This window comes from Nothobranchius furzeri, chromosome 9 (genome assembly GCF_043380555.1).
Source record: "Nothobranchius furzeri strain GRZ-AD chromosome 9, NfurGRZ-RIMD1, whole genome shotgun sequence".
NCBI classification, from domain to species: domain Eukaryota; kingdom Metazoa; phylum Chordata; class Actinopteri; order Cyprinodontiformes; family Nothobranchiidae; genus Nothobranchius; species Nothobranchius furzeri.
Genome location: NC_091749.1, coordinates 73,836,233 through 73,846,169, shown reverse-complemented (window position 1 = coordinate 73,846,169; position 9,937 = coordinate 73,836,233). Strand labels below are relative to the sequence as shown.

At 46.6% G+C, this 9,937-nt stretch overlaps 1 protein-coding gene across 1 annotated transcript in view; it reads left to right on the top strand.

Moving 5' to 3' along the window:
• The first annotated feature begins 749 nt into the window (after window positions 1–749).
• Window positions 750–9,937, top strand: part of LOC139071864 (potassium/sodium hyperpolarization-activated cyclic nucleotide-gated channel 3-like) — a 79,070-nt gene continuing 69,882 nt past the window's right edge. Inside the window, exon 1 of the mRNA XM_070555185.1 lies at window positions 750–2,572. Within this exon, the coding sequence (XP_070411286.1) occupies window positions 1,899–2,572 (674 nt within the window). The 5' untranslated portion in view covers window positions 750–1,898. The remainder of the gene's footprint in view (window positions 2,573–9,937) is intronic.

The window sequence follows — 9,937 nt, the reverse complement described above, 5'->3', positions numbered from 1 at the left end:
TCCTGACGTTGGATGTGCTACTACTATTTTACCCGTTTAATTATAGATCCACTAGGAAATACAATAAAGTTTATCTTTCACCAAATAGAATATTTACTAAGCAATCACAATATAACCATAGAAACGTGTGTGTGTGTGTATGCGCGTGTGTGTGTGTGTGTGTGTGTGTGTGTGTGTGTGTGTGTGTGTTCTCCATCCCCAGTGAGTCGTGGAGGATGGCTGCTTATACTGAGCCAGGATTCTCTGGAGGTTTCTTCCTGTTAAAAGGGAGTCTTCCTCTCCACAGTCGCTTCATGCTTGCTTAGTATGAGGATTGCTGTAAAGACTCTGACACTAGTCAGTGACTTGATGCAATTTGCTGGGTTCCTTATATAGGAAACTTGTTATTGATTGGCTTAATGACCTGACCTGTACTGGAATTTTTACTGAAGGTCCTTGAGACGACTGGTCCTGATTTGACGCTTTATAAATAAACTTGAATTGAACTGAATTGAATGTAGATCCTTCAATCACAATAAAACAGAAGACATTACAGCAGCACTAATGTCTCACATCTGTGAATAATCCGAAACACGAGTCCACCAAAGCCTATCCACAAAGAATCAGTCAGTTGACAATTTATATTGTGCCATCTCATTTATTCTAGTGAGCATTTCAGCAAGGGTTTAGGGTTCAAATTACTAATTTGTCACGATGATTAATAAACTGAAGCTGATTTCGCTGCTGATCAGGGCTACCTTGCTTAGTTGGTGCCCCAGTTCTGTAATCTAAGTGACAAGAATAAATTATCAGCAGAGAAATTAAAAATGAAACGTGATAACAGGACCTGATACACAGCTGCGTCTGCTTTAGGGTTTGAAATGTCTCCAGACTGGTTATTTCTTTTATAATTGAATAAGTGAACTAAAGCTTTGATGGTAACAAGCATTTGTGAGATCACGCAGATACACGTGTGTGTGTGTGTGTGTGTGTGTGTGTGTGCGCGCGCGCGAGAGAGAGAGAGATTAAGAGTTCTTTATTGTAAACACAAAACTGAATTTCATGCATGCTTGGGTTCACACACAAAACCACAAGTAACAACTATTTCATATGTATTCAAGACAGATAAGAAAAATCTGCCCAGATTATAACCGAATTTTTCCGATTTGGCAGAAATTTTGTGCGCAAATTACGCAGCTATGACCGACGACATGAGGACTTAATGCAGGCACGCGGTTCGGTTCAGCAGCGGGGTTTGCCTTGCTACCTGTAGCCCTGACTTGGGGGAAGGGGTTAGTTTTAAGAATGGGGAAGAACATTCCCCTTTAAGCAAGGTGGGCTCTCGCTTCTATGGCAACCCAACAGATCATCAGCATGAATATTCACAATTCACCAAAACGCAAGCTGACATTGGATCAGTGATGTCAGCGCTCCCTGGAACGCTCTACTGTATTTTGCGTGATTGTGTCGCGTTGTTTGATGGCAGCTGGCAGCAGACGTAGCGAGAAGAGCATCCTCCGTCGTGCATGACCTTTCCCCGTTCTTCATATCACCGACTGTCTGCACGTCTCTCACGTGTCACGCTAAGGTGACTTTCAAACAGTTTTTTCCACTTTTGCGCACAATGTCGGAACGGCACAAAGATGCACATCGAGGACGCAGCGGCCAAGCGGACCGCCCAGGCTGCTCGTGAGGACATAGGCGAACTGTCAGGTAGTCTGATTGTCAGAACGAGCGTCTCTCGTCCGTGTCGGAGGAGTCTCGGCGCTTCGTGTCATGTGTAGCAGGATTTCAGGGATTCAGATTAGCTCCTCACTGATCGCTCTCACAAACAGATACGGGGCGCGGGGATGGTGGCAATGATCGTTACAATACAGCCTGGATTCGTTTGATTTTCTCCCCTGTGTCTCAATGTCATAATGGACAGGTTGCAATCCTCCATGCGTAAAAGGCTCTACAGTTTGCCACAGCACATTGGACAAAAAACATCCATCATGGGCGATGGAGAAGACGCAGACAAGGACACCCGGAGGAAGAGCATCAGGATGAAGCCTCTGCCGTCGCCGACCTCTGGGGTGAGCTGCAAAGGCATCAGCGAGACCAAAAGTGGGGAGTGTGTGATCATGGAGATGGACATCGGGAGACCGATGAAGACTAGCTCCAATGGAGACTGTCGGAGATTTCGAGGCAGCCTCTCGTCTATCACGAGTCGGCATGTGCACGACTCGGACTCGGCCGAGGCAAGACGCCTGATTACTGAGGGGGATGTCACCCCGAGCGAGGAGAGCCCCCCTGGAGCTATCGCGGACGACCAGCCGGAGCAAGGTGTGCAGGGTGCCAGCGGTGGCGCCCAAGCCAACGCTCCAGAGCAGCAGGCTGGCTTCATAAAGTTGGAGGGCATCGATCAAATTCTGCCGGACGACGAGAGACTATACCAAGCTGGGTTCATCCACCGACAGCTGGGGGCGATGCTCCAACCGGGGGTCAACAAGTTCTCCCTGAGGATGTTTGGGAGCGAGAAGGCGGTGGAGCGGGAGCAGGAGCGAGTTAAATCCGCCGGGTTTTGGATAATTCACCCCTACAGTGATTTCAGGTAATTGAAGATGCCTCCTCTCCTCCTCATGGAGGTCTGGAGATGAAGCATCACGTTCACGTCGCTGCCTTTGCGCAAGCAGGCAGGCCCGTGTTTGTTTTCCTCTCAGGGATTCAGGAGCGCAGTAGTCCTGTCCATCCTTAAATCCATCCCTCAGGCTCACACAGCTGTCCACACAAACACACACACACACAATAAACCAATAAAGGTGACAGGAAGTTCTCAAACAGGATGAAACCCACAACTGAGCTAGATTATGCTTTCATAACGTGAAAAATACATTTAGTTGGGAATTGTCATCATTTCTCTAATTATCTGGAGAGGAGTTGAGGCCTTCACCTGAACTTTATGCTTCTATTCCCTTTTCCTGCTTGACCACACCATAATACTTGCATATTGACTGAAATCTCAAGAGTGTAATTCATTCTAGAGCCCAAAGCTGAGTGGACAAAGCCAGAAACGCACTGCAGGTTTGGTCGTGTCCTTGACGTTGTTATTGGCCTTATGTTTCTGATTCATAGCCATATGGAGACCAGCTTTAATCATGGCGTATGGATTTTAGACCAGATGTTGTCGAACTACATCAGCTTTACGTTACAGCTCGTCGCTGCGCCTCTGCTCAGCGTAGAGATAACTGTTCACAACGACCCTGTCAGCAAATTCAGTCACATAGAAGTGAATGAGAAGGCTGGTTTTGCTCAGGTGTTCAGAGGAAACGACAGGATGTGTCTGCTTTGGTGTTCAGCTTCTGTTCACCTGGTTATGATGGTGTATGGAAACGCGGTAACAAAATGTCTCCCTTCAGAAGGATTCAGAGCAGCAAGTTGCTCGCTGGCCTGGGCTGTTTGTGGAAAAGCCAAGATAAGGTCCTCTCTAGAGCAGGAACCTTTATCTGACACCGCTGATGTTTTAATTGTTTATTAAATATTAGATTCTGGAGCTAAATTTGATGAAAGTTAGTAAGAGGCTGCATGAAGGGTCCTCAGAAAGCACGTTGCTGTTGTCTCCTCGTGAACAACGTCTTCCCACGTTCTCTCACGGTTTGGATTTGTGTAAAAAGTGAGACGCAGAAGACATAAGTTTGCGTTTTTGATCCGCTCCTCCCTGCTTGTTGTGTCCCCTCTGACCCCAGCTGTTCCCTTACTGTGTTAAATGTCATGACGAAGGGCGATCTGGGGCTTGGGGAGACTGTCCTGATACTGAAAGGTCAGAGGTTTGGCGCCTGGGTTTGGATTTGAAGTGTCCTCGAGCATTATGCAGAAAGCCAACTGAAAAGCATCTGCTTCAGTAGGATGCTGGTGCAACCTTCTTAGTGGGATGGAAGGAACCACACTGCAGCGTAACTCCTGATAAAAATGAGGTTGGCCACCTTCTTGTTAGGGCGGTTAGTGTGCATCACCATAATTAACATTCTGGCTTCATGCTCGCTACGCATGAACACAATTAAAACCCAGATGATGCAGGGTACACAGCTGATGGTTACCTGGAGAAAAACAAAGCAGTAACTTGTCTACAATCCCATCGTTTTAAAGCTTTTGTCCTTTTTTTTAGTTTATGCTGTCCTCCATCAAATGCATCTGGGTTCTGTGTTGCACCAGTGGCTGAGTCCACTGCTCAGCACATTGATTCTATATGTCATTTTTACAAACTTCTTACCCATTTGAGTTTATTAATTAAACGCAGCGTCTTCTGATGCAGCATTTTCTCACAGCAGCTCACCAGAGTTCAGAAGCAGTCTTTGGGGTTTAAAAGGCATCCAAGTGACGTCTAAATGTCACGGCTAAATGGTGACTCAGTCCAGCACCTAAAAGTGACAGTCCTCGGTGTGTGTGGCTGGTGAATTGGTGCATTTAGCTGAGATTCGAAAGAAAAAGGAGAGGTCTGCCCTCTGCACGGCCTCCTCCTATTTCCGTGTCCTTCCACGTCCCTCTGGAGCTCTCAGGTGCATGTTGTTCTGTTTGTGTTTGAGCATCTGATGGGGCTGGATCCTGTCCTCTGATTGGCTAAGGTGCTGCTGTCATTAACCTTCGTGTGAGCTGGGCTACAAATGATTCTTGTGTCAAACGGTGCATAATTGATTAAAAAAATTAATATTTGACGAGACGGATGGACTTGTCGGCCTGAAGTGGACGGCCCTGGCACTTCGGTGTTGAACCACAGAAGCCACAAGGATGTTTCCATGTGACTAAAATGATGTTTAGAGTAAATGTGGGCTTGACATGGAGGAAAACAGTAAGATGACATTTTGTTTTGGACCAAGAGAAGAAGAAACTTGGCCTTGTGACCCCCCCCCCCCCCCCCCATCATAATCAGCAAATAGGAAACAGAACCAGATGACTTTAATTAAAGTCTCAAAAAGATGAGAAGGCCCCGTTAATGAACCCAGAGTGGATGAGGGTGTCTGTGACTAACTTTTATTTCCATGTCTACATTAAAGCTCTGCCACCATAAGCTCATATTAGTGTGTCACAAGGAATCATGGAGTCATCACCACGCTGGAATTGAGCAAAATCTCCTCTTGTCAAGTTCTGAATAACACTAAGAAGAGAGGGAGGGGCGTTATCTTGCAAGGGCAGGAGGCGGATTAAAAATGGCATCATCGTCTAATCTAGCCTGGATGGCAGATCCAAAGCTGAACCGCCTTAGCGAGCCGATGTGGTCAGTTATCCGAAGTGTCTCTTAGAGCACGTTAAAAACGAGGAGTGTCTGACTGAGACGGGTCATTCTCAGTGAGGATAATTATCATCAGAATGTCTTCTTGGTGCTGAGACTGCAGACCCAACGGCCCCTTCGTTTTGCAGGTTTTCCACATAAAGCGACATTTGGTTGTTTAAAGTTCTTGTTGGAGAATCTGTGCTGAAAACCAATGAAGCGCTCATCCTCTGTCCTTCAGACTGAGAAAGTGAACGTGTTTCGCTGCTTGATTGGCGGAACGAGTCTCTCTTCCTCTCACAGAATGGAATCGTCATCCTGATGTGATGAAAACCAGGTGATTGTTGTTTTCCTACCTGTTTGCTCTGCAGCCTTGAGCGGATTACTGCTGAAGCGACTGCATTGTGCAGAGTTGTAGACAAACGATGAGGCATGATATTAGGATCCGATGGCGAAAAGCCTTCTAATCATCTTGTGATTCAGAGCCCAGAGGACACATCTGTTGGAAAGACCTCCATATTTCCATTGAGAAATAGAGGAAATGTTGCACGTTACAACTTATTTCTACATTTCCAAGGAAGAAACGATTAAACTTTACAGCCATGTGCTGCTGACGGCGTTTTGGGTGGAGGTACAAATCCACCTGGCAAAACTGAATAAAACATGCCAGTGTTCCATTTGAAGGTGTGGTTCACAGAAAAATGATTTTTAATTATTATTTCTGACTCTAACGGGTCACTCTGAGCGTTTCATGCAGGCTGAACATGAAAATAGTCTCCTACACCTATCTCCTGCATTAGCTTCTGATAGAAAACAGACGGTGAAACTCTAGGATTAGAAACGCCTGACAGATCTACGTCACCCTGTCACTAACATTCATGGACTCATCTGGACTCACAACGGGGAAGGTTGTTATTGGTTTAGTCCAGGAAACAGCAGAGAACGTCTCGAATAGTAGAAGCTAACTGTTAGCATTAGAAACTCCACCACACAGCAGAACTCCTCCAGGCTTGAGTTATTAGTGGAGATAAAACATCAACGTTGCAGAGCAGACAGAGTCAGTGGTAGAGCCGTGTTGCTGTTAGAGGAAAGATGTCTACATTTCAGGAGATAAGACTCCAGATTAGGTTGTCTGAAGCTCAACTCTGATGTGGCTCACTTCTTGTCGTCTGAAGCTTAGCTGTGTAGGTCCAAGAAATGGTGCACCAGTATACAAACAGCATGAGCATGCATGTTCATTACGTTCTTGTACTTTTTCTTAGGTTTCAGTACTTTCTGGTATGAGCCCTTTCAGGGCTCTTAAGAAAACAAACTGCTGTGGACCACACCTACTCATCTCCTGCTCTTTACCACACCTATTCATCTCCTGCTGTTTACCACACCTACTCATCTCCTGCTGTTGACCACACCTACTCATCTCCTGCTGTTTACCACACCTACTCATCTCCTGCTGTTGACCACACCTACTCATCTCCTGCTGTTTACCACACCTATTCATCTCCTGCTGTTTACCACACCTATTCATCTCCTGCTGTTTACCACACCTACTCATCTCCTGCTGTTTACCACACCTACTCATCTCCTGCTGTTTACCACACCTACTCATAGCTCGCTGTTTACCACACCTACTCATCTCCTGCTGTTTACCACACCTACTCATCTCCTGCTGTTTACCACACCAATTCATCTCCTGCTGTTTACCACACCTACTCATCTCCTGCTGTTGACCACACCTACTCATCTCCTGCTGTTGACCACACCTACTCATCCCTCACTGTTGACCACACCAACTCATCTCCTGCTGTTTACCACACCTACTCATCTCCTGCTGTTGACCACACCTACTCATCTCCTGCTGTTTACCACACCTACTCATCTCTCACTGTCGACCACACCTATTCATCTCCTGCTGTTTACCACACCAATTCATCTCCTGCTGTTTACCACACCTACTCATCCCTCGCTGTTTACCACACCAACTCATCTCCTGCTGTTTACCACATCTACTCATCTCCTGCTGTTTACCACACCTATTCATCTCCTGCTGTTTACCACACCTATTCATCTCCTGCTGTTGACCACACCTACTCATCCCTCGCTGTTTACCACACCTACTCATCCCTCGCTGTTTACCACACCTACTCATACCTCGCTGTTTACCACACCTACTCATCCCTCGCTGTTTACCACACCTACTCATCTCCTGCTGTTTACCACACCTACTCATCCCTCGCTGTTTACCACACCTACTCATCCCTCGCTGTTTACCACACCTACTCATCCCTCGCTGTTTACCACACCTACTCATCTCCTGCTGTTTACCACACCTACTCATCCCTCGCTGTTTACCACCCCTACTCATACCTCGCTGTTTACCACACCTACTCATCCCTCGCTGTTTACCACACCTACTCATCCCTTGCTGTTTACCACACCTACTCATCTCCTGCTGTTTACCACACCTATTCATCTCCTGTTGTTTACCACACCTATTCATCTCCTGCTGTTTACCACACCTACTCATCCCTCGCTGTTTACCACACCTACTCATCTCCTGCTGTTGACCACACCTACTCATCCCTCGCTGTTGACCACACCTACTCATCCCTCGCTGTTTACCACACCTACTCATCTCCTGCTGTTGACCACACCTACTCATCCCTCGCTGTTTACCACACCTACTCATCTCTCACTGTTGACCACACCTACTCATCCCTCGCTGTTGACCACACCTACTCATCCCTCGCTGTTGACCACACCTACTCATCTCCTGCTGTTTACCACACCTAATCATCTCCTGCTGTTTACCACACCTACTCATCTCCTGCTGTTGACCACACCTATTCATCTCCTGCTGTTGACCACACCTACTCATCCCTCGCTGTTTACCACACCTACTCATCTCCTGCTGTTTACCACACCTATTCATCTCCTGCTGTTTACCACACCTACTCATCCCTCGCTGTTGACCACACCTACTCATCTCCTGCTGTTTACCACACCTATTCATCTCCTGTTGTTTACCACACCTACTCATCTCCTGCTGTTTACCACACCTACTCGAACCTCGCTGTTGACCACACCTACTCATCTCCTGCTGTTGACCACACCTACTCATCCCTTGCTGTTTACCACACCTACTCATCCCTCGCTGTTGACCACACCTACTCATCCCTCGCTGTTTACCACACCTATTCATCTCCTGTTGTTTACCACACCTACTCATCCCTCGCTGTTTACCACACCTACTCATCTCCTGCTGTTTACCACACCTACTCATCCCTCGCTGTTTACCACACCTACTCATCTCCTGTTGTTTACCACACCTACTCATCCCTCGCTGTTTACCACACCTACTCATCCCTCGCTGTTTACCACACCTACTCATCTCCTGTTGTTTACCACACCTACTCATCCCTCGCTGTTTACCACACCTACTCATCCCCTGCTGTTTACCACACCTACTCATCCCTTGCTGTTGACCACACCTATTCATCCCTCGCTGTTTACCACACCTACTCATCTCCTGCTGTTGACCACACCTACTCATCCCTCGCTGTTTACCACAACTACTCATCCCTCGCTGTTGACCACACCTACTCATCCCTCGCTGTTGACCACACCTACTCATCCCTCGCTGTTTACCACACCTACTCATCTCCTGCTGTTGACCACACCTATTCATCTCCTGCTGTTGACCACACCTATTCATCTCCTGCTGTTTACCACACCTATTCATCCCTCGCTGTTTACCACACCTACTCATCTCCTGCTGTTTACCACACCTACTCATCTCCTGCTGTTGACCACACCTATTCATCTCCTGCTGTTGACCACACCTACTCATCCCTCGCTGTTTAGCACACCTACTCATCCCTCGCTGTTTAGCACACCTACTCATCCCTCGCTGTTGACCACACCTACTCTTCCCTCGCTGTTTACCACACCTATTCATCTCCTGCTGTTTACCACACCTACTCATACCTCGCTGTTGACCACACCTACTCATCTCCTGGTGTTGACCACATCTACCCATCTTCACAATAAGTATAAAAAGTATATGTATAAAACTACAGCTTAGAGGCTCTTTTATGCAATGTCAGGAATGAAGAACTGTCAAGTACACAGATGGCAGGAACGGCTAATCACAAGTTAGCAAGTATCAGCAGAGCCAATAGATGAGCTTATGGACGGTTCTATTGGGTCAACAGAGGCGGTTGCTCTCCACTTGGTCCTAGTGCTCAACCAGTGTCTATTTAATATAATAATAATTTTTTTTACAGTTAAAACATGCAGGGGACAAAAATTGACGTTGGAAAAACTACGTCCATGTCTCTGGCACTTGAGAGGTGACTCTATTCTAATTTCCCAATTTGTGACATCACAAAAAGAAATGTTTTAAATGTCTTGTTGTAGACTGATAATTCCTCAAACTGAACATGGATGGATTTGTAGAGACCCACATGGTGAAACGAAAGGATGCAAAGATGAGTTTAGCATCATATGCTACCTTTACAGCGAGTCACAGCATTTGAATGCCTCTGTTAAGCCTGACAAGATCACATGTTTTGGACAGTTTTTCACTATTATTGGAGCAGCTCTGCCTTGAGTCTCCTGTTACAGAAAACCCGTGTTTTGGGTAAATCCCACCTGCTCTGAGAGCTGTCTGATTTATTTTTTCAAGACAAGTTTACCGTCATGGCTGTTCCTTGA